The sequence below is a fragment of the Macrosteles quadrilineatus genome, unplaced genomic scaffold (genome assembly GCF_028750875.1).
Source record: "Macrosteles quadrilineatus isolate MER2022 unplaced genomic scaffold, UCM_ALF_1.0 Scaffold_1__1_contigs__length_201487025, whole genome shotgun sequence".
NCBI lineage: Eukaryota > Metazoa > Arthropoda > Insecta > Hemiptera > Cicadellidae > Macrosteles > Macrosteles quadrilineatus.
In genome coordinates this window covers 11,179,241-11,205,053 of record NW_026542594.1, presented here as the reverse complement: position 1 = coordinate 11,205,053, position 25,813 = coordinate 11,179,241, and the positions used below count along the sequence as shown (strand labels likewise).

The window sequence follows — 25,813 nt, the reverse complement described above, 5'->3', positions numbered from 1 at the left end:
TCATAAAGAAGTTTTGGAGCTTTTCATGCCCCGTCGGGTCATGGAGAAGCTGAAAGTTGAGAGAGTTTTTCGTCCTCAGCAGCCAGCCGAGTCTCTCAGCCAGTACGTGGGGGACATTCGCACGGTGGAAAGGGTCTTGCGTTTGGGGATCAGTGAGCTTGAGCTCATTGACATTGTGCTTCAGGGGTTGAAGCCTGAGGAACGCTCCCGTCTGGTTTTTGCACCACGGCCTTCATCTTTTGCGGATCTGGACAGACTTTCCATCCTTTCGAGATCTGTCCAGGACGCTGATTTTCAGAGAGACCAAGCGGCGGGGCATCTTCCCCTAGCTGGTCATCATGCTGTCGTAGCACCCGTGGGGTTGGGTCCTGAACCGCCGCAGTGGCAGAGGCAACCTGTCGTTTGTTTTGGTTGTGGGCAACCAGGTCACATTCGGCGGCATTGCCGTCAAGGTGGAAATTTTGGACGTGGTCCAAAAAACTAGTTTGCTCACAGGAGGAAAAATTGCCCAATCCTTCCTGTGAGGTTGTTGGTGATAATGTAAAGGGCAATAATTTGAATGTTTTTTCAAGTAAGTCAAAGTCTAAGTTAAAGTCAGTTAATGTTTCTGTTGCCTCCCCTTCTGGGAGTGTTGTGCCTGTGACCGAGCCTCTGCTGCGGGGGATTGCGGGCCTTGCTACCATGGGCGTGAAAGCGGCGCGCTCAACTTGCCCACGTCTCAACATCTTCATAGGTTCCACGGTGCAGAAGGCCCTAGTGGATTCTGGGTCAGCCCGTTGCCTCATTTCCTTGTCCCTTTTTGAAAAACTTGAATCGTCTGGGCTTATCAAGCAAGTTGAGCGAAAAACCCCTATCTGCTGGACTGCGTCAAATTCACCCCTTCCCATCATCTATGAAGCCCGTTTCAAGTTCAAAATTGAACATTTTTCTTGGGTTTGGAGTTTTTGGGTGGCTAAGGACCTTTGTTTCCCTGTCATTTTGGGAGCGGATTTTATCAAGCACACTGGCCTAATTTTGGATTTAGGCAGAGGTCAGTGTTTTTTCCGATTTGCGAGGCGGGTATTAATATCTTTTGCTGATGAAATTGGTGGTGGTGCTGCGGTAGTCGAGCCTGAGATACCCAGCAAGCCAACAATTGATCCGTTAGGGCATCTGACTACTTGCGAGGCTGAAGCCATCAGAACCTTGTGTTCTCGTTTCCCAGATGTGCTGACGCCAAAGCTTGGAGTCACTAACCTGTTAGAGTACGAGATTCGTCTAACAGATACCCGCCCCGTTCGCTCTCACCCATACAAATTAGCTCCACCCAAAATGGAAACTCTCAGAAAAATCATTGACGAACTTCTGGAAAATGGTGTCATTGAACCTTCCCGTTCGAGCTACGCTAGTCCAGCTTTTCTCGTCCCAAAACCCAATGGCAAGTCCCGAATGGTTTTGGACTATCGCAAATTGAATGCGCAAATTGAAATCGACTCTGTGCCTCTCCCCGATTTGCATTCTGCGTTTGATTGGTTCGGTAAGGCCAAGTATTTTTCTGTTTTTGATCTGAATCAGGCCTATCATCAGATTCCTTTGAAACCTGAGTCTCGACCTCTCACTGCTTTCTGCGTTCCGTGGAATTTGTATCAGTTCACAAGAGTTCCGATGGGTCTTGCTGTGGGGGCCCAGACTCTCACCAGACTCCTTGATTCCATCTTTCATGATGTCAAGTTCAAGTTTGTGTTCAATTACCTCGACGATCTCTTGGTGTACAGTGAGAGCTTCGAAGATCACCTGATTCATCTTGAAGAAGTCATGAGTAGATTGAATGGGGCTGGCCTTACCGTGAATCCTGACAAGGTTAGTTTTGCAAAGCCGGAAATTTCGTTCCTTGGTCATCTTATCTCTCATAGAGGCGTCTGCATCGACCCCGCTAGAACCCAGGCTATCAGGGAGTTTCCTCCTCCCAGAGATGTCAAGGGTATTGCTAGGTTCATCGGCATGGTAGGTTTTTACCGACGCTTCATACCCAATGTTGCTGAATTGGCGGCTCCTCTCAATGAGCTTCGGAAGAAGGGCGCCAAGTTTGTCTGGGGTGAAGCGCAGCAGACGTCTTTTGACCTTCTCAAGGAGGCTATCATGCAGCCCCCTGTTTTGGCGATGCCGGATTTCAATCAAAACTTTGTCTTGCAAACAGATGCTTCCTCCGTCGCAATTGCGGCTGTGTTGTCACAAGAGGTGGATGGTGTTAGGCAGCCAATTGCGTACGCCTCACGCACTTTGAGTCCCTGCGAAAAGAAAAGCTCTTCTGTGTATGAACTCGAGTGTTTGGCTGTCGTGTTTGGAGTCAATAAATTCAGACGCTTTTTGGAGCACAAGGAGTTTTTATTGGAAACCGACAACCAGGCACTCTCGTGGCTTCTTGCACATCCACGCCAGCTTGGGAAAATTGGTCGTTGGGTTGTCCAAATATCGTCCCTTAAGTTCCAAGTGCAACACGTTCGAGGCACTCAGAATGTGATTGCGGACACACTATCTAGGATGTACCATTCACCCGACGATCCTCCTTCTGACCAAGAGCAACCGGGTTGTGCCGTGCTCTTGGAGTTTCCACTCGCCTTTTCTGATTTCATTCCCCATCAGCTGAAGGATCCTGAGCTGGCAAAGATCATTGGTGAGCTTCAAAATGGGGGAGCCCACCCCCCATATTTTCTGTCCCAGGGTGCCCTTTGCTGTCGCGCTCGGCAGCGAGGTAAACCTAAAGTTGTGCTGCCTAGTCTTCTAATCCCTATGGTCTTTGAGTATTTTCATTCTTCTCCTGTGGGTGGGCATCTAGGTATCCACAAGACCATTGCGAAGGTTAGGGAAATGTTCATCTGGAAGGGTATGGATCGGGATCTTGCTGCTAGGGTGCGTTCTTGTCAAACGTGCTCACTGAGCAAGCCCGCTCAAAACTCTAAGTTTGGTTTGTTGTCATCTGAGGTGGCGGAAAGACCTTTGGAGAAGGTTTTCATTGACTATGTAGGGCCTCTTCCGCGTAGCAAGTCAGGAAATAAGTTCCTACTTGTTTGTGTGGATGCCTTCTCCAAGTTTTGTTGGCTTTTTCCCTTAAGGAATGCCACTGCACAGCTCACCGTGCAGGTACTTCGAACACACCTCTTCCAACATTTTGGAATACCCGCCACCATTGTTTCCGACAACGGAACACAGTTTGTTTCCCATCTGTTCAAAAGAATGTGCTTTGGGCACGGAATCCGCCATGTGACTACTTCCCCTTACTATCCACAGCCTTCTCATGCTGAAAGGTTCAATCGCAATCTTCGTTCCGCTCTCATAGCTTTCCATGCTGACAAGCAGACCACCTGGGATCAGGAACTCCCTTGGCTTCAGTTTGCTTTCAATACTGCTCACCATGAGAGTCACAAGGCGGTCCCTTTCGAGCTGTTTCTAGGCTATCCGCCTAACAACCCGTTAGCGAATGTGTGGGGAATTGGCGACCTTCTGCCACCTCCTGGTGCGGCTGATATCAAGGCAACTTGGCAAGCTGCCAGGAGAAACTTGATCAGAGCTAGGGAATTGGTCCGGAGGAAGCACAATCGTGGTAGAGTAGACAACCCTTTCCAGGTGGGGGATTTGGTGTTTTGTAAAGCTCATCCAGCCAGTTCGGCTGTGGACAAGAGAGCTGCAAAGTTGTGTCATCGGTGGTCAGGTCCCCACCGCATCCTGAGGTTTTTGACGCCTGTCACGGCGGAGCTTGGAGATCCGCGGACTGGAAAAGTGTTCCGGAGGGCGCACATTTCTCATCTCAAGCCCTTCCGCGGAACTCTTCCGTAGGCAATTTTCTTTCCTCTTGTGTCTGGGTGGGAAGTGCACTGGGCCAGAGAACCTGATCACTTCTCCTGTCCCCTGTGTTCTGCGAAGGAATTTCCCTCACAAAATTTTCCAGCTCTGGCCAGAGCAAACCCTGGGGGTGAGTTTTCCCCTCAGTTTGGAAGTCCCTTGGCGTTCCCCACCACAGACACTTGAGTTGTCTTTCAGGTCAATCTCTTTTCAGGAAGTGGGGGAGAGGCTTGTTTGTTTGTCCCTTTTGGAGAGGAGTGTCCTCTTTTGGGGAGGGAGGTTGAGCCGTGACTATTTCCACCGGGCGAATGTCACGACTCATGATCCATGGTTCTCATTTTGTTAAGTAAAGTTTTGTGAGCCGCTCCTCGGGCCTGCGCATGGATCACGCTTCCTTTTCGTTAGTCTGGGTGCAGGCGCGAGGGCATGGTTCAAATGCTTAATAATGCCTGAAAGTTTCATTGCAATCTGTAGAGCGGTTTCAGAGTCCATAAAGTACAAACAAACATACATTGAATTTTATATATATAGATAACTTTAATTTTCATTTTATAGAACAGTACATTCAATAAAGTAGCCTACAGTAAATGATTGTACTGTTTTACATTAGAAAAATATACTACTGTACTGTTACGCAAGCAATAGATTTAAAAATTCAGAATATAAACAAAAAAGAGTCAAAATAATAGAATGGTGGGATGGGTTGGTCAATGGTCAATGACCTCGAAAAGAGCACGGGGCCACAGGTGAGTCAGGTCCAAACATTCGAGTAGGGCGATGGGAAGGGGTAGGTGTGACCTTTAAGCTATATTTAGACTCACACCACTTCCCTAAAGGGCTGGCGAGGGGGATTTCAACCGCAGGCCAATGATACTAAGTTGTTTTTTGGGAATTTCTTGCCTGCGATTGTCTTTTTTCCCATAGAAACTTAGAAATATCCAAAATATAATCATAATCGACCAAGATTATTTAGCATTGATTGTATTATGAAATGCTAGGGACCAGGAGAAACATCTATAATATTAAAACGAAACAGTGTTTTTTTATTTCACGATCCTGAATCAACCACTCGACGGATTTTCATGATTTTTGTGTTGAAAGAAAGATAATTTTGAGAACTAGGGAATGTCGAAGCCATAATTTTAGTTTAGGGTCCCAGTTTCTTAGAAATTGAGTTTTAATTTTTAAAAAGTCTAGCAGCCGACGCTAAGATTCTAAACTAGCTTTTGGCATAAAATAATTTCCTTAACATAACAGCTGTAAACATTCAGCTTTTGTGTCACAAATTCAGCATTTGGATAAAAATGTAAAGACATACTTAGGGTTGACTTATTTATACTATGTGTAATGCAAATCATTGATACGTTCAATTCTTCTGTAAGATGATGATAGATTAATTAAATTATTCATAGTAAAATACTAGGATGTTCAAATTATTTTTTTAAAGCAATCTTTGTAATCTTCGATTTGTTTTAGAGCAATATAATTTGTTTTAACTAACAGCTGGTTAAATATAAACTATGGAACTATGAGGTTATTTTATTTACTCTTATTTTGTCATTGATTATAGGAAATAAGTAAGATTAGTAGAGATAATTAGGCCACAGTTTAAACCACAGTTTTAACCAAAATTAATTAAACCACAGTACAAATCGAGGCTCTGTACACGAGTCTTAATAAAAAAGGATAAATGCAAATTATTTTACTATTCCACTTTTCGAGGAAAGAATAGAAAAATAACAATTTTTACATGCTTTAATTCTTCATGGTAGCTTTTTGTTTACAATTAATGTTTGTCTGCTTTAACTTTGTTTGGATTAGGCCCGGAAATATTGATGTCATAAAAAGAAGATCAAGAATAATCAGGAATCACGATTTTCAATTACCACCACAACCTCAGCCGAGTTTTATACAAAGATTGAACACAACGCCAACATTGACCTAGGATACTGCAATTAGACAAACCATCCTTTTATGAAATCGTGTTCAGTGTGGTAACGTTTGGGGGTGCCTATCAGCGCCCCCAAACGTGAAAATATCACTTTTATTTCAACTATGAATATATTGTAGTTTAAATTAACTAATATGGGAAATTACGATGCACACTTATTCAATGAGAGTGGGTAATTATTAAGGATAGAACTGATAACGGTATGGATAATAAACATTGACAATTACGTCATTAGCTTTACTAGCGTGTTTACTTTTTATATTCCTGCTACATGTGACCAGTTCTTTTAGTAATCCTGAGTTATTTTTTTTTCAAATGAATGTTATTTGACCAAACAGTTGTTTCAAAACAAACTGTTATTGTTTTTACTTTTCTTTGTTTACACTTATTTATTTAGCAATTAATGCAGTGAAATTGATATAAAGGATAAGTGTGACGATTTATGTGTACTTTGAATTTTATTGGATATTATCGTTTTATTTTAGGTCGTTTCTATTTAGACCTACTGGAAATTGTGTATAGTAGTTGTATTGTGGTGATAATAATTATGGAAGAGGCAGGTATGCTATGGAAGGTGGTATCGGTGACTAAGTCACTTCTCAATTGACTATTACTCTCTCTACTGTAGGCTACTTATAATCAGCGTTCGTCTGTGCGAATCGGCTGCAAATCTCACTTCAACGTTTTCACATCGTAAAAATTGCAGAATTGCTGTTTTATTGTAAAATTATCGGATTTAAAATGCATATCGTATAGGCCTATGATGGAATAAAAACATATTTGGTCACACAACATTTGTTTACTTGATGATTTTTCACATTAAAACTGCAAGAAACTTTGTCTATATGTGTAAACTAGCTGATCTGAATTGTACATGGTTTTAACTGACTACTGAATTCCCGTACGTAGGACGGGCTAACACCTCGTTTGAATTAAAGAAGATTTTGAATTATAGAAGTAAGAATTAGTCACGTTGTGATATTAAATTTTTATAAAATAAACAATCAGTGCAAACTATCACTTTTGACTTCCTTTTACAGGTCTGTGGTATGTCATGATGTCTTCAGAATATTTTGAACGCCTTATCATTGTGTATAAAAGTATAATCCTGAGATTTATCCAAAACCATGTTAAGACCCCGGTAAGTGTTTTTAAAGTTCACTCCTAGTATTAGGAATAGTGTTTGTAGATTGAAATACCCTTTGATAGTATAGTATATACTATATATATATAGTAGTATATAGTATAGTATTTGATCAAATAAAATTCTCTAACCTTCATTTAATTTAAAATCCTAACATTTAATCTAATGTAAATGTGAAAGTACATATTGTTATATTTTCCTTACTTGAGCTAGTATATGTCTAACAAACAGTATGTTGAATTTACAGAACTTATATTGGTATGAGGGAATGCGGATAGCTTTGGAGCTTCTAGCAAAGTTAAACAAGCTAAACCAGACTGACCTGGGCCAGGCTGGTGGACTCAAAGTGCCTTATGATGCCTTCCACTTGGCAGAGCTGACAGATCATATAGATATCTCCCTGGACTACATTAAGTGGGTGGTGGACGACTCACAGAGGGTAAGTAAGGTGATATTTATGCTTACACTGTCCACTTACAAGATGGTAAATACATGGGGATAAAGTTGATTCGACACTCCAATCATCATCAGACATAATTACTAATGACAAAAACCTCATGGCATGCCGGATGTTCCGGTAGCGAATAGTATATAAGTTAGGGATGGGCGAGTAGTGTTTTTTTGAGTCGAGTCGAGTCGAGTAATTAGCCCTAATACTCGAGTATCGAGTCGAGTCGAGTCGAGTAGTTCACGAGAAAATCAACAATTTTATTTTACATATATTCCATCTTCATTTTTACGAACAAAGCATTTCTCAATTCACCAAAATAGACCTGGTTAAAAACTTTTATACCATATAAAAACACAATGTGTATGTATCAAACTTATATTTTGGTGTTAAAGGTTTATTATTAATTGCAAAAAAATTTTGCAAAAATATGGAACTAAGTGTTTATTTTAAAATAGGCCTACTGTAAATGTTTGAATCTGACTAAAGCATGAGATCTAATAAAGTTTCCTCTAATTTATAAATAGGCTTATTAGTATTTATCTAAGTCATTTCTCAGTTTTTCTATTTATTTGAAATTCCATGAAATTGTCTTAGTTAACTCATTAGTTTATAATTTTTTTAATTAAGTACCTAGCCTACATCTTGGTCTACAAATACTCTTTGTAAGGTAAGTTTTTTCGCCCAAGTGAGTAAACACTAACTTCCTATATAACGACATTTTCTCACTAATTATATATCTTCAAAATTTGTTTAACTATGAAAAAGTCACCAAGTCTAGCTGAAAACATAATCATAAATGAAGATATTTTTGAAATACAGAATAACTAATCAAACAAAATTTTTAACACTTTTATTTCTCAACTTTTTTCCCTTGAAAATGTCAACAGTTTTTCACTTATTTTTAATAAAGATTATCACTTATAATTGTTTTAAAGAAGTCCAGATGTGTGAACTTGAAGAGCAGACAAGAGACATACGTCACTGCCACAAAAACTCTTCTCTACTGTGAATGAATGAACTGTTTATTGTGTAAAGCCCCACCCACCGTCTAACGGGACATGGGGGAGGAAAAGAGAAAGTTTAGCAGAATTTGCCCTTTTTCTAAAGCCTGGTTCACATGCCCTCCCTCACCCTCGGCCTCAGTCGCTTGCAGATTTCCATTACACAAGAGTGTTAATTATTTTGAAATACTGTAAATGTTTGAATTTGACTATGATGAGATCTAATAAAGTTTCCTCTAATTTATTAACTTTTTAAGTATTAATCTAAGTCATTTGTCAGTTTTTGTATTTCTTTTTAAAAGCAATTGCAGTTATACATTAAAAAAATTACAAACATCTTGGCCTACAAATACATTTTGTGAGGAGAGTCTTTTCTCTAGTGAGTAAAAACGATCGTGGTCAAGGAATGAACTGTGCTAAAACATCACATTGTCAATGTTTACAAAAGTATTTTGACTGAAACCCTGGTATTTTTTAAAGACATTGCATAATAGCCTATGTCGACGTCTGTGGAGAAAAGTATGGCAATAGATAGGTTTTACTTTTAGCCTACAATAAAGATTATGTTTTGGGACTAAAATCTCCAAAAGACCAAAAGAGTGCTTTTAACAAACATTTCATAGTTTTATTTAGTAACAAAAGTGTTTGACTATGTTCCCGATTATACCAAGAACAAGGTTCGGCAGAGTGGATTCACTGTGAACCGGCCTGCCTGGCCCTTATGCACGACGTCACTATAACCTCCGTGTACGGGTGTCAACAATGGATCGGAACAATCGAAGTTTTGAACCTGTCTGTAACCTAGTTTTTTATACTTAAATACTCATTATTTATAAACAAACACGTCCTACATATCGGATCTCGAATCACGATATTTATCGATACCCTTTCCACCCACAATAAAACATTAAACGATGTCAAAGCAATCGTCATTTGCTCCATTGAAACACAAAAGTCGATTGGCTGACATGGTAGTGCACTGACGCCTCCTGACCAATGAGAACTGTTGTTACATACTTTTATTGTCAACATTCACCAATCGTTTTAACATTACAAAATCGACACGGACTAAGGCTTATAATATTTTTCAATAAATACATTATGTTATTGTAGCACTTAAAACTTCACTAAACTCTTTAATCAGGTAGATAGTACAGATCAAAATATGGATCTACTTTTTGGCGCAATATAAAGCAAGCCTAACCATACGACGATGTTAAAGTTTAATGGTTGAATATAATTTTTAATGATGCGTATAGATGCGCAGGGATTATTAAACTGAAAATTTCGACGTGTTTAGGTTATTTATTTTGTACTAAAAATAAAAATAATGCATCTAAATGTCTGACTTATTGATACAGACATTGTTTAGTATAATTAATTTCTTGTTGGCAGGACATTCGCGCGCTGGTTGTCTCTTGAGTTGAGTCTGACATCTTGAAATGTAGATTCGTAGATTGTGTTGTGCAATGCTGAAGCTAAACAATGTCACCGGCACCTTCGCTGTTTTGAACTAGATAGTTTCTAAGTTGGCTATGAAAATTGTTAACCGTGATGACAAAACTAATACTGTAGCTATACAGTAAATAAATGTTAAAATCAAATATTTATCCCTGTCGGATGTCGGTATCACCGGAATCGACTTTTGACAATCGAGTCTTGGTACCGATACCAATGTCCAAGTATCGGTGGTATTGATGACGATAATCGAATCATCCCTTTTTACTAGTGGAGCTGTATCGTGACGTAATCGATGCATCGGGATTTTGATGCATGCTGGATCAAATTGGGATTCGATGCATCGCACTCGCACACCTACACCACTGCCTATCACCCAGTGTCAGCTCAGTTGTCGGCGCTGTCGCTGTCAGTGAAATGGATGACGCAAGCGATGTCTAGGTTGCCGATTATTAGTAGGCCTAGTATGTCAATATTTAAAGGGGTTAAGGGATTAAATAAAACTCAAACATTTTCCTTTCTTACTATGTATTTGTCAAATATCAATGAAAATAATGAAATCGGCTTAACGTCAACTACTCAACTCGAGTCACGAGTATCTTTAACTACTCGACTCGACTGTCGAGTATTGCCAACTACTCGAGTAATTACTCGACATTCGAGTACTCGCCCACCCCTAATATAAGTTAGGGACGCCATTTAAAGTGTTATTAGACATATTTTTATTTACTTCCTGTTAATTTAATAACACGTACAATGCAAAACAAAAAGTTAATTATTTTGTTATTTTATTTGTTTTCCCAGAGGATGGAACTAGAAAATAAAGTTATTTGTTACCTGTTTAATAGCCTTTGTTCTTGCAGTTTTTTTTTAGAATTTCCTCCAATATATTTCACCACAACAATGGCCTGACAACTTAATAAACAAAAAAGAGTATTACAACAGTTCGGTCATTTTCAAAACCATTTACGATAGGTATAGAAAACACAGCATCAACCAACAACAGTGTAAACATCCAAAAGATTTGGCAACACCGCAATAGTGAAAGTCCCCCTCCCCATCAGAAGCTAGACTCTGCAAAACCAACCCTTCCTAGCAATAAGTTAGTAAAAAAAGACAGTGCGACGAGTGCAAACCCCTACAAGTATCCGTCACGCGCCCATGCTCGTGAAGATATGTTGTCATGAACTGTACGTAGTACTGTGTGTATATAGTGTATGCAGGGTGTCCCACGAGAGGTGTCTCAAATAAATTACGGAACAACGGCTTGAACTACAAGGACAACAAAAATTATTTCCTGCTAAATCGACCCCAAGGAATAACGTAAAAATATCTTCAACTTTATTCCGATACAGAGTGTGCCAAAAACTGAGGATCACTAGTTCGAATCTCGGAATTTTCAAATGTAAACATATGTCATGTTATACATCATTTTAAAGGTACTTATTAGACAAAAATTTTGGCAAAAACAGAAGAAACTAATTATATTATTCTGTTTCAAAATGGTGGCAGTTTTTTTGGGAAAAATTGAAACGTTTTTAATACTCTGTGTTTCATATACCAATGCACTTAGCACTTCTCCGGTTTAATTTTCTTACCCCGGTACTTGTTATGAAATTAGCTTTACTCTGATATGCTACAAGTAAAGATTTTTTGAAATTTTGAAACGGAAAAAAATAAGTAATTTCTGTTTTTGGCAAAATGTTTTTCTATTAAATACCTTAAAAATGGTGTATAACATAACATATGTTTACATTTGAAAATTCAGAGATTCAAACTGGTGACCCTCAGTTTTTGGCAAACTCTGTACCGGAAAAAAGAAATTCTGTAACGTGAAAATATTTTTACGTTATTCCTTGGGGGGTCGATATAGCGGGAAATAATTTTATTTCATCCTTGTTGGTTAAGCCGTTTTTCCGTAATCAATTTGAGACACCTCTCATGGGACACCCTGTATTACGCTATTAATTATTTTCTAATGTAAATGTATGTATTTTTATTTATGCTAAACGGGCTTAATTCTACCCAAGTTCTACACAAGTTTGATAAGTACATAGCTCTCCAACCACCTCCTTTTACATCCCTCCAAACATTACTCTGCAAACTCTTACCTATCGTTAGTTTTTGTAAACCACTACCTACATGTTATGATATGTTTTTTACTACTTTCAGAGTACTGGAAGAAAGTATTTCTGTGACTACCCATTCCTTTTTGATCCTTCAGCAAAAACATCTTTGCTCCAAACAGACCAAGCACTTCAGGTAAGATTTGCTTTAAGATCATGATGACAAATCAGGACACTATTAACAACATTTCTTTACTAAAAGACATTTAAGTTCTCATAAAAAACTTTGGATTCAACGTCTAAACTGTTTGACTGTTTACATCATCACAACTATTGTATTTTCATTTTGTTTGTACGAGTATTATATATGTTTGCTGATGCATTAAGCCATGAACGAATCTTCAACACAGCTGATGACACTGATGTTTATGTTCAACAACCACAATATCTACAGTAAATGGTTGTATTATTTGCTGGCAGATGCATTCAGCAATGAACGAAGCCTCAACACGGCTGCTGACTCAAATGTTCATGTTCAACATGGCTGACCCTGCTGCTATGAGCCAGTTCCTGGAACTTCATGTGACAAGAGAGAATATCGTTCAAGATACCATCAGAGAACTTTCTAACTACAATGAAAGGGACTTTAAAAAACCTCTTAAGGTTGGTTTAACATTTTTTATCTTAAATTTATCATTAATTCAGTTTGTACTAATTGGTGTAGTTAGGGGAAATGTGCACTTGGTAGAGCATGAGATCTTGTGGGGTTATTCAACAAGTAATAAACTTTCTCTTGTTTTACAGCTAATTACGTGTTATTATTTTTATTTTTATTTATTTGTATCACTTTTGTCTTGGTAACACATAATGCAAAGTCCAATTATTTACATTTACTCTAATCGTTAAGGATCATACCAGTATTAACTTTTCTCGTGTTATCCGAAGCGCTCGCCTTAAATTTTCATAGGTTATTCTGGGGGCCTAGCCTCCTAGAATTATCATTAGAGTATCTATTATACTGTTTGTGCCGATCTTGGAATTTCGGTCCATATCTTTCTGTAGGTCCTACCTCTCTTCGCCTACTGTTACTGTCCGCCGGTCAGGGCCGTCGTGTGGTTTATTGGCGCCCGGGGCGGGATGTTGTCAGGCGCCCCTCCCCCCCCCCCAAACACATAATGAATGATTGATGATGTTATACAAAGTTGCATGTCATGTTGTGTCTCTATCTGCGTTTTAATTCCCAACAACAGACACCTAAAGGATATAACTACCTTACAAAAATACTAGTCACGAATCAGGGATTAAATTACTTAAATGTTTTATGACAGTCTTTTTTAATTGATGTTAGTCAACAAATCCATACAATTAATGTAAGAAAATATTAAAAACCTATAAAAAGTACTATGTGTATTATTTATTAATCCTGTGCAAATTGAATGTACACTGTAAATAACTCTACTGATTTTTAGGGATGGACGAGATTGGATTTTTAGTTCGAGACGAGACGAGACGAGATTTTTTATTTCTCATAAAATTTTGAGACGAGATCGAGACGGGATTTCCCTTCTCATACACAACGGGAAATGCACGTTCAAAATTTTTACCTGATTTTGTAACATTGTTAGATGACTGTTTAAATACAAAAATAATGATAATAGGCTAGAATATTTACAATCTTTTATTAAAAAACATCAGCATAACATTTTTTTATTAATCTTGCCTAACTTATTAAAAATGCCTACGATTAGGAAACGTAGTGATATCAGTTAGGATAGAGTTCAACTTATCCTAAAATAAAATAAATCATAAAATAAAAGCAATATTATTTTTATAAAATAGTTACTTGTTTTGACTTTTTATAGTAATAAAACATTCCTCACACTGCTTACACTTAACAAAACTTCTCAAATGTTATTAAAGTAATATCATTAAAATAATTAAAGTAATATTTACATTTAAAGATTTAATTAAATAAGAATGCCTTCGCAAAGGAAACTTAACTACAACACGCTCCTGTATTGCGGGTATTGCATTGACTTTCTGCAGGCGTTTTTAATTTTTTTTTTTTTTTTTTATTCTCGTCTCAATAAAAATCTCGGCCAAAAAGAAATCTCGTCTCGTGTAACAAGATGTAAAATTTCCCGAAATTTCGAGACTTGACCATCCCTACTGATTTTTATCCAAATATTTTCCTACGTACGTTACCAAATCAGTTTTACCATACACAATATTACATCAACCATGCAACTCGTCTTCAAACTTATATTGAACGTGTTCTGACCAGTACCTAGCTTTGAACGCGTTCTCAAACTCCTCGAATGTAATCCACAACAATTTCTCTAAACCAATTATTGGCTTCGCTTTTCAGATACTTCAACAACGTAAGCATGTTTATTTCCCATCCGCTAACCCATGGTCACAGAATTTGTTCGCAGAATTCAAAAAAATAAATTGGGTGTGTTAATTTGTCATTTTCACCATGAAATTCAATCAGACATAGCTCAGTTTGACTAATTGTCGCTTTTTCCCGTTGTTGAATATCTATTGCTCCCGGCTTAGTGCTAGTTACCTTAGGTACCTCAGCTTTATTATTGATTCTTAGTAACTGTATTTCCTTATTTAACTATTCTCTAGCCTCATATATTTTAACAATAAAATTATCCTGACATTGAAAGATTTCCTTAGTTAACTGACTTTAAAATTCAACCATCCTTACCAATTTAACTATCCTGCCATTTTAAAATATAATCCGAGGTGAATTTACCGTATTTGTCTTTTAGTGTATTGAGTGATTCACCTTGCCTAGCAGTTACACCATTTACTAACTCAAATTTATTGGACACATCTGTAGACAATTTACTCATCGCATTTATAATTTCAATTTTATTTACCTCACAGACGATAGCAGTTTTTTTACATTTCTTATCTATTTCTACAACTGATTGTTGTACTTGATTAACTTCTTCAGCTACTAACTTAACCTTATTAGTCAAACCATCTGCTACTGCCCTCATTTCCGCCTTGTGTGAATCAAACATTTCCCTAAGTGTACAAAATTCAGATCTGATTTCATCTTTGAATGCTTGATTGTCAGACTTAAGGTCTATAAACATTTGTGTAATCAACTTAACTAAAGCATCTGTATTATCGTCTCTACTCTCTACCGGTTTGTTCTATAATATATTAACGCCACCCCCTCCAAAATTCCTGTTCAATGGTACTAATTCTGATTGACATGTATCAGTGTTATGGTCTTTATTTACTTTTAACAAGCTATCCATATTGTCTAATTGATCACAAAGTTCTATCTTAGAAATATTTACCTCTTTGCTTACATTAAGAGTGCGCTCTACCTCAGCTCGGAAATCTCAGAACGATGTTCGAAGTGTCCGCCAGACTGCGCCGTGTCGGTGCAACCCAGTTGGAGGGGAAGTGGTGGGAGGAGCTAGGAGGTTCGTGAGTTGACTGCGCTATGCTAGGCAGTGCCCTGCGGAGCTCCCGACGCACACACACGCAAGTGCAACCGGGTTGTTATTCGCGCGTCCGCGTATCTTTTGCTTCTGCTCAAACCTCCATCATGCCCTGTTACCGACACTCACTGGCAGCAACGTGACGTTCGCTATCGCTCCCATAAGCTTATACAGTAAAAAGTAAAACATTCCTAAATATTGAGTCTTGTTTGTCATTACCGGTATTGAATTAAAAAAAAAATACTTTAGTTATACTTTGTAAAGTATTACTACACTAGCTGTGTGCCCGTTCTACGCACGGGGATCTTATAGTAGTCAGTTGAAACCTTCTTATATTAAGATTAAGAACAGCAATTAGTTTGCATATTTGCAGATATGCTGGCAAAACTATTATATATAAACCTTCGCAAATACAGTATCTGACAGTTCAAGCCAAAATAAATGCTTCGCAATTAAATGTCACCCGGATCGTGTTGGTCCATATGTCCAATGATTAAACTTAAAAATGTTTTATAGATCCATGAAGCGTAGCCCTAAAGTAGGCCTATAATTGAAAGTTACTTTCCACATCGGTTAACTTAAACGTATTTAAAGTACTACCTCAACCTCACCATTTAACACTTTATTCCGGTTGACATTTTCAGTATCAAAGGTGCTCTTGTCCATTCCGTGAAACACTGAGAAATAAGGACATTAATGCGTTACCAACATACAACAAAACAACACAATACAACAATCCAACAAAGGCCACGAACTATTGATACATAAACAATATAAAGGCGTAAACAATTCATGATGGTTTGCCCAACAAATGTTTTACTCAAATAGGTTATCATTTTCTTAGCATACCGGGTAAGCTAAGATTTGGAATCCAGGCAGAAAAAGCAAAACTTATACAGAGTTAAGACATCACTTAAATTGAATACGGACGGCTCTAATAAATAAGGTGCAACACCAACGATATCTAATTTGTAAACTACCGGTTCTAAGGAAAAGAACCAGTACCTACGTAAGAACCTACCTAAGAATTACAGTAAATCGGACCAATTAAATACATTAATATCTAGTCCCGAGGTTATTGATCTCTTGCTTTTGGATTTTCTCGTAAAAAGTTATAGCGTAAACTTATCGGTGTCAGTTTGAAAAAGAAGCAACCTTACCCAAACAACTTTTTGTTATTTAGATTACGCATTCTCTAAACAATGATTAGTATATCTATTAACATTAGAAGGAAATGTGACGAAAATCACACAATGTTGGGGGTTTGGTCATTTGTAATTTTATTTTTTAAGTAGGTAGGCCATGTATTCTATGGAAAAGTACCGGTATCAAGGATCGTCGTCAAAAAGGTTGTTATGAATAAATATGTAGGCTTACGTACCCAAGATATGAGCTATGGGCCTATTGGCTGTATGGTCCAGCGATTGCATCACACGGTGAGTAGAAACAGAAAGTGACACATTGGAAAAGCGAGTTTAGCACTTCCTCTGTTAAACCTCTGTTACAATCACCCACTGCAGTTGTGATTTTTTACTTTACACTTTACACAATCGCCATTGAAGCGCCGTCAATGAGTGGAAACCTTTTTTGTAAGCTATTGGCGACGATCATTTCAGTGTCACAGCCCTATACAACACTGATTCAAGGTCTTCTTCTTTCTGGTTGTCAAAACTCAAGAAACATTTTATACTCAAAGAATTTCTGGTTCCGATTTGGACGATGTCTAGTTATTTAACTTCATTTACGGTTACACTATTAGACTATATTATTGCACTTGCGATTAATTAAATCCGTTATGTAAGAAAAACGTTTTTAATCTCACTTGGTTGGGATTTGCTTTCAAAACGTGATTCGAAATAGTTGCGGTATTTGTAAACAACATTTGTAAACATGTCATTGACAGCTAGAAAAAATCAAGGCGTATGAAAGATAATCTTGATCCGAACAGCTGTTCGTTATTTCATAGACGATTATGTGATAAAAATTGAACGAAAATTTGACAAAAAATCGCACAAAACTGCAATTTTGAACGTCCGTAATTTTATTTACAAAGTAGTGAGGCTATATTTAAATCACTAAAGACACTCTCGCCAATCCAGTGAATACATTAAAATGACTTGGATCTTGATATGTACTCTGGTTTTCACGGAGAAGATTGCGTAAAATGCCATCTTGAGTGTTACAGACAAAGGGACAGACAGACAGACAGACAGACAGACAGAAATTGAGATAAGACTCGTTTCTGCTTCTTTAATGTATAAAACGTAAAAATAACCTAAAAGTATATAATTCTGAGCAATGTACAGACAAAACTCTAATTTTATTTATATAGATTAAATTATAGTAATCTTAAGGTTTTTTTAATCAACTGTTATATTTATTTATTTTCTTTTGTTGATGTTTAAGATTTTCATTATTATTTAACTCTATTCCAACTGTAGCTACACCGTAATGGGCACAGAATCAGTCGGTATCTCACACATTCTTGGGGATTATAATTATGTAATTAATGTTTACAAAAAAGGCAATGGTGATATGAAAATTTCATTTTTAAAGTATCTTTTATCACATAAAGAAAGAATCCACTAATTTATTTTTCATCGTTCATTATTAAAACCAATAATTTAAGTAAGGTTGTGTGGTTAACAAATAAAGCAATCTATATGACAATGGTCCATTTGGTTCACATAAATAAGATGCCTATTTGCAGTATTCAAAGTCAATGTTACGTCGGGTTCTAAAGTCAGAGTTGCTTCTGCCTTATTCCGGCGACCATAATTATTGGTTACCGTATTCATTTTGTAGTAAATTATGCTCAATAATATAAATATGATTGTTCTTCCCTCTTTCTGTGTCCTATACGGTAATGTACTTTTTAGACGATTCGTTGACTAACATACGTGGCGAGTCTTGTTTACCTTTTTAATGTTATTTCGCAAATAACGTCATAGCAACTTGTTACATGCATACGCTACAACATACGCTTGTAAATTTAGTTACCCATCCTTCGTAATGTAATGACGTATTTAATGTGTATTATGATAATTAAATGCCAGAAACTGAGTATATAAATCCCGTAAACTGATGAATAAATATCGTACAAACACCAGGCGGCCCGCTGCCAGTCGCGGAAGACATTTTTGTTTACAAATATAAATCTGTTTTAAAAACACTTTTGTTCGCGTTATAAATCCGTAATATTGGTGTTATTTCTTGTGTCACGACAAACACGATGGTATTTTGAATGGAATTTTTAGTGTCTTATTAACGATGTTAGCATACGTTTTAAAAATTAACAGCAGCATAAAAACTATTGCGGGTAAAAATTTTACAATACATGGAAATGTTAACAATAAACCTTCCAGTAAGCCATAAAAATTTCAGAAAGATTGGCTCAGTGATTTGTTTACAATTAAATTTTAAACTTCAGTGTTAGTGCAGAGTTTCTTAAAAACCGGTGCTTTTTAGGATCTTTCAACTACCATCTGACCAGTGCCCATTTATACAAAACAACTATACAATAATAATAACGTCACCTTAGGCTATCCTATAATTACCATAACGCCAAAACATCGTTGGGGTTCATTCATTATATGGGGCAACTTCCATTCAAAATTTGAACAAAATACTAAAAATTCAGGAACAATCAATTCAGATTATATTAAAATTAAATTATAATGAATCGGTAAAACTCTTTTTTTCTAAAATTGGTATCATGACTGTATATGCAATGTACATTTATGAATATCCATAATTAATTTTAATTGGTGTAGTTTTTTTTTGTTTTGTCTTTGGTTCTGGTAAACGGATTTTTTTTTCGTTGTTACCACGTAAAATTTATTTAAACCAGCTTATATTTTATTTTTGTTTCAACAAACTCGGATAATTCATCTAAGAGATATTTAGGCTCAAACTCGAGTGCACATATTTATTTCCCCGACAGTAGCCGGCCGAGCTCCTAGCGCCAATGCCGCGCCAAGCGATTTTATGCCCATTTTTAATCGCTTAAAAATGATACAAGCAAACTCCGTATCAAAAAAAGCTTCATATAAAAAATAAAATTCATACTTTAATCTAAAACTTTGCCGCAGGAATTTTTTCCTGACCAAAAAATAAAAAAGTTCCTCGTTTACTACATTTTTCATGTTTTTAGTTGTGTTAAAAAACTATCATCAGTTTTAATTTGCCTAAATAAATTATAAAAAATATGTTTAGGTTAAAACAAACTATACAGTAAGAAGCACTGTCTTTTCCAGAAAATAAAAATAAAAATTTCAAATTTTTACGTTGGCAAATAAGTGAAGCAGGGCAGGTTGAGTGAAAGTATGTTTGTGTAAAAGACAGAGGTTCATTCGGCCCGTCCGCCTCGGTATACCACCAATTCGACTGGTGGGCACGGACCGCTTTTCCACCACACAGCGCGCTATCCAGTAGAGTATTATACCATGGTCTGACCTTGACTAAATGCGTACGTTGTGCACTAGTGTAGTTGACAACTAACAGTTCATAGAACAACAGTTTGTACAACAGTTTGTAGAAATTTTAAATTTAAATAACAATAGATTGCTCAAATACAAATCCACTCTTAAACAGGTAATAAGAGGTGTTCCTCAAGGGTCCATATTGGGACCTTTGTTATTCACATGCTACATAAAAGACATGCCAAAATTACATAATAATTATAGCTTATGTCTTTATGCTGATGACGCCAATCTTCAAATAAATGGGCACTCTATTGAGGAGGTTGAGTTGTCATCATTTTCAAACCTGGCTCTTTTAAATCAGTTTTTCCAAAATAATAGTTTAGTACTAAACTCTGCTAAAACAAATTTCATTGAATTCAAAACTTATCAAAATAATAAAAATATGCTGTCACCTACCATCATTCTAAATGAAACTGAATTAGAGAAGGTGTATGAATCTAAATTTTTAGGATTAACTATAGACAGCAACTTGTCTTGGAACAGCCATGTCAATAATCTAGTTTCTAAATTAAACTCTGGGGTATATGCACTAAGGAGGCTCTCAAAAATTTGTTCAACAGAGACTCTGAAAATAGTGTATTTCGCCTATATTCATTCAAATATCGCCTTTGGTCTTTCATTATATGGGGCAACTTCCATTCAAAATTTGAACAAAATACTAAAAATTCAGGAACAATCAATTCAGATTATATTAAAATTAAATTATAATGAATCGGTAAAACTCTTTTTTTCTAAAATTGGTATCATGACTGTATATGCAATGTACATTTATGAAACTATAATTTCTGTGAAAAACCGTCAGGACCAACTTCATTTTGTTGGAGATACTCATAATTATAATACAAGATTCAGGAATAGAATTGGCATTGACAAACATAAACTTGGATTTTATGAAAAAAAGCCAATGTATATGGGGTCAAAATTTTATAATATGTTACCAAAAGCCATTAAATCTGAGAAAAATATTAATAAATTCAAAAATCAACTAAAAAAATATCTTATTGATTTAACATTATATTCTTTCTCCGAATTCCCATGTAAAAATGATGTGTAAAGAAAGTTTTTAGTTCTGTTTTTCTTTTCATGCACATAACTATATCTTTTGTTTTGACAGCCTTAGTATTAACCAATCTTAGTTATAATGTATCTTAGTATTCATTAATATTGACACCATTCTATGTACAGAGTACTAATATTGAATAAAGATTTTATTGATTGATTGATTGATACTCAATGTCAGTTGACAATCAATGTCAACTAAACTTTCTTGAAAATGGCGTTTGCCGTGTATGTAATAAATAAATAAATAAAAATACTTCATTTCACTAATACTAGCTTCATTCTACTCGTAATCATTGGTTCAGGACACGAACTGTGGTTGCGGTGCTGTTTCTTTGCGTGTTACTAGCAATATTATTTTCGTGAATGATTTCGTTTTCAAATAAACTATTTGTCTTTGAAAATACGTACCATACTGTATTCTTTTAATACTTTTCGATGAAACGCTACCATACAAAGTAGGTATTTTAAGCCAAGTAAGAATGGAGATGAGTATTCAGTATTCAGTTGTCATCTTCCCGCGCGCGCGCATGCGCAGACGGCTCGGCGCCATGGTTTTGGGGATGGGGATGGGATTTTGAGACTGTAGCCTAGTAGAGCAGTATAAGGCCTCTTAGCCACTTATAACCCCTCTCTATACTAAATACTAAATAAATAAATATACTATTTGACCGAAAACTTGATCTTGGCAAGAGGTCATCGGTGCAGAGTAATTTAGTATATTGAAGCGCTGTTGTATGCCTACGGTCAGGAAGAAAATAAAAAAAGTGTTGTTAAAAATTACCATGTTATTCTTATGGAGAAAATTTAAACCGTTTTAATTTACTTGTTTATGGATATACTGTATGTTGATAACATTTGGCAAATTCATTAATTTCATTCTACTGACGTATGGTCAAGAAACACTTTTTACCTTCCCCGTAGCAGCAAACCTAAGCACTCGTTAAATCTAATGTTATTTAATTAAATAGGAATAAGTTTGTCTTACTTATGGAAATATTTTAGTAAAAAATACTGTAATCACACAAGTTGAAATTCGCTTAGTGAATAGTTTTGCTGCGACAGGGTATTTTATTTGTAGCCCGTGTTATGACTTGTACTGGATTTGAACTTGAAGTTGAATGGCTGAGTGGTCAATAGTCTAGCTAGAACATTTGAGGTATCAGATTCAAGTCCCCAACTTGGAGGGGTTAATTACAAAAATTTAAGAATGCTGTTTTAATACAGTACTATTGAGTACTGGTTTTCTTAAACTACTTTTATTATGGTTGTTATTACAACAATCTCATACCCGACGTTTATAAACAAACTTATATTTTGGTAAAGTTTTAAAGCTGTATCTGTGCAAGCAAGTTGCGTTGGCTGAGTATAACTGTTTACAAAGAGGACAGTATACTCATACGTGTAAAAACGGTGATGACGCAAAGATAGAACAGAATCAACCGAGAGGAGGGGAAATATCGATCGATGGCTGTGGTGGGAGAGCCGACGACAGGTTGAGCCGTTGGCCGCATGGCCGCGCCACTGCACAGCGCCTTGAAGAGCGCTTGCAAGCCTTTCGAGTCTGCGTGTTTACATAGTTATAATTCAACTTTTTAGTAAACTAATTCCAGGTTCTCGTTTTTAAGAATCTATTGCAGGTTTCCCGTTTTTTATTTTTTCTCTAAAAATTATTTTAATGTATTAAAACTCATGATAAAAAACGCCTATTTTTACATTTTTCACCAACCTTTGAGCCCAAAATTTTTTTAATTATCAAAATTTAAAAAAAACGGGAAACCTACAATAACATTTAACGAAAAATATGACACCAAGATCTTTTAAATCGGTTCACAATTGGGGCTACAATCAGGAAGAACTAAAACCCTTACATTTGCGCGAGCCAGACGGGTAGAGCGCACCCTTAAAGGAATTCAACCTTTCCTAACTATTGTTAATCATATTTTTAATAGATATAGGCCTAGTCACTATTTGACTCAAAGGAACACTATCATCTGATTCTGAACCACTCATTTTAATCACAGAATCCTTAACAAATAAATATTTTAAAACTATATTGTACAATTAGGCCTAAATAAATTACCTACACAGCCTATCCCAGGGTGTATGTTCTTTTTATTAGTTCAATTAATTAAATTAACAGCCCAACCGTTGGCTGCCATTTTGTGTTGTTTCTTTGTTTAATATTGTCTATTTGAAATTTAAGTGACAATATTTACTTTAAATTTATATTTAATAATTTCTTATAGCATGACATCTTGTGGGTTATTCAACAAATAATAAACTTTCACTTGTTTTATAGCTAATTACCTTTATTATATTTGTATCACTTTTGTCTTGGTAACACATAATGCAAAGTCCAATTATTATATTTCCTCTAATCGTTAAAGATCATTCCGCTACCTAAAGCCATAAAGCCTTAAAGCCATCGCGCAGTCATACTTCGTTGACAGGAGGAACCACCGGCCATTTTCTTACGCACGAAGATTTGTGTTCACAGTCACCAATGTACTAAGTTATCCTCTTTGCTTATTAGAATTCCGACGCAACTTCATACGATAAAATGCGATGTTAGAGGATATTTGTATTATAATCGGATCAGTCCAACGACTAAAGGCAATTTATAATTAACTCTCGCACAAGATAACGAGTCAGTTCATTATGGCGTCTGCTCGCTGACTCCTCTGCCCTCGCTATCCTCTAACCACGCCCTCTGGATCTAGTCTCAAACCCCGAGCATCTGCTCTGATTGGTTCCAAAGCTAAGTGCCCACGGGTATTGATTTTACGAATCCCGACGGTATATGAAGTTTTCCAACCACCGAATTTATTCAATAATGTTTACCTATTTATTTAGTTTAGTATACAAATCTATTATTTATTTGTTTACCGATATAATCGACCCGAAACAAAGGGTATATTTATAATATAAAATGGTTTATGTTACCTTTTGCGTCAAACGATCCTTGATTTAGTTAAAATCAACTACAGCTGTTTCATGCCACTGGGGCACATCTTCAGGTTGTTGAACGTTCAAATAAAAGAGCTTTCATCCGTGGATGAGTTTGTCAATATGAATAATTACTGTTACACACAAAATACAAGAATACAAAACGTTTAAACAACAAAATTTAACTTGGCCAAGTAACGAACACATAAGGTAGGCGCCGGTAGATGTTGCGTCATGACTGCTGGTGTGTGTCCAAGCATCAGCTGTTACCCCTTCCCCCCTACTCCTTTATTAGGATCTGTTTTGTTTTGGTCTAATTGAATGGTAGTATTAATTGTAAATAGAGGAATTCGAAACTCAAAAACTCAAAATTTCAAAAATCGTGTCTTTTAAATGATTTTGCATTTGTGTATTTTGTATGTAACAGTAATTATTTATATTTGATAATTTACGTTTGACAACCTGGAGATGTGCCCCAGTGGCATGAAACAGCTGTAGTTGATTGTAACTACCTCAAGGATCGTGTGACGCAAAAGTTAACGTAAACAATTTTATATTGCATTTTTCAATCCAGGGGCTAACTTATCATATGTTTATAAAGTGAAGTGTGCGTAAATCTTTATCCCGTAGGAGATTAAGGAAGATGTTTTCCCTTTTGCGAGCTGCTCTCTACTGCCCCAATGTTAACATTTGTGCTTTGTGAAGTAAAGAGTCTGAACTTTTTATTGTCAGATATGCAAAAAATATAGTTTTAGAGTTCAAATTACTTGTGTACTAAAATTTCTCTTGATTCTGTGTAGTCTTCCATACTATACTATTTCACCTCATTTATTTACCCTAACATTGATTGTAAGAGTCTTTTTAAAGGTCACATTTCTGGGGGAAGAAGCAGAAGATGCAGGAGGGGTTAGAAAGGAGTTCTTTCTTTTACTACTGAGGGAAATACTTGATCCCAAGTATGGAATGTTTCGTTCTTATGAGGAGACTAATGCTATTTGGTTCTCTGAGAGCTCATTTGAAGATGAAATTATGTACTTCCTAATCGGTAAGTGGCAATCTCACTAAAACAAGCAAGAAGCCCAAATGAATAGTTTTTAAACATATTTTATACAGTCATGGAGTTTTGTTTTAAACAATAGACAATATTCTTTATTAACATATTCGTTGAGAATAGTACAGCGTCATATTTACAGGTGGGTAACAGAAACATTTCATTTTTTAAGGTCATGCGATGAATTCTTTTTCGGTGTAGAATGGTCTCACTAGCAGCCAGTCTGTAAGATTTTTTGTGAAAGCGGCTGAATTATTCTGTTGTTTAAGTTGTTCTGGAAGGAGGTTGAAGTATTTAAGTTTGGGCAAAAATTTAAGACTTTTAGATTTTTTTTAAAGATACGAGATTTATTTTACGAGATTTTGCCAATCGTGACTCGAAAATGTTACGCACGCAAAATATTGTTCAAATTATAATAGCAGTTATATTGATCTGTTAGTGCTACAAGGTTCGTTTATATATGAAAATAAAAGTTTAGAATCTCCTCTTTCCAATAGTATCAAAACTATTACACTTCTGGATAATTTTCATTGCCTGGTAAGCGTTTGAACAAAAATGTCCGAACCATCGTTTAACGGCGTTTGGGCACCGAGCGCACACATGAAACCGCCGTCCAAACGGTGGAAGGCAGTCCTAGGGTTAATTTAAACTTTATAAACAGTGTAATGCTTATCAATGCATTCAGTACTAAGACAGTCGTAGGTGTCAGCTGTTAAACAAATCACATTCAATAGATGACAATGAAAGACTGAAGGTTATGGTAAAGTAAAAAGCCAAATAGGAAAAATAACAAACATGAAAACTTGTATAGTCCATCCAATATGAGTAAATATTATATAGTTATTTCTTGCTAGAGGCAAATCCGGATTATTGACAGTCTGGATTTTTGATGTCCGAATTATCTACGTTC

General features: G+C 36.4%; 1 protein-coding gene across 2 annotated transcripts in view; it reads left to right on the top strand.

Moving 5' to 3' along the window:
• Positions 1-25,813, top strand: part of LOC129001749 (probable E3 ubiquitin-protein ligase HERC4) — a 167,156-nt gene that overhangs the window by 94,021 nt on the left and 47,322 nt on the right. For both annotated transcript variants that reach the window (XM_054429189.1, XM_054429181.1), the window contains 5 exons: positions 6,811-6,911; positions 7,162-7,353; positions 11,997-12,086; positions 12,371-12,553; positions 24,720-24,897. In XM_054429189.1, the coding sequence (XP_054285164.1) occupies positions 6,811-6,911; positions 7,162-7,353; positions 11,997-12,086; positions 12,371-12,553; positions 24,720-24,897 (744 nt within the window). The remainder of the gene's footprint in view (positions 1-6,810; positions 6,912-7,161; positions 7,354-11,996; positions 12,087-12,370; positions 12,554-24,719; positions 24,898-25,813) is intronic.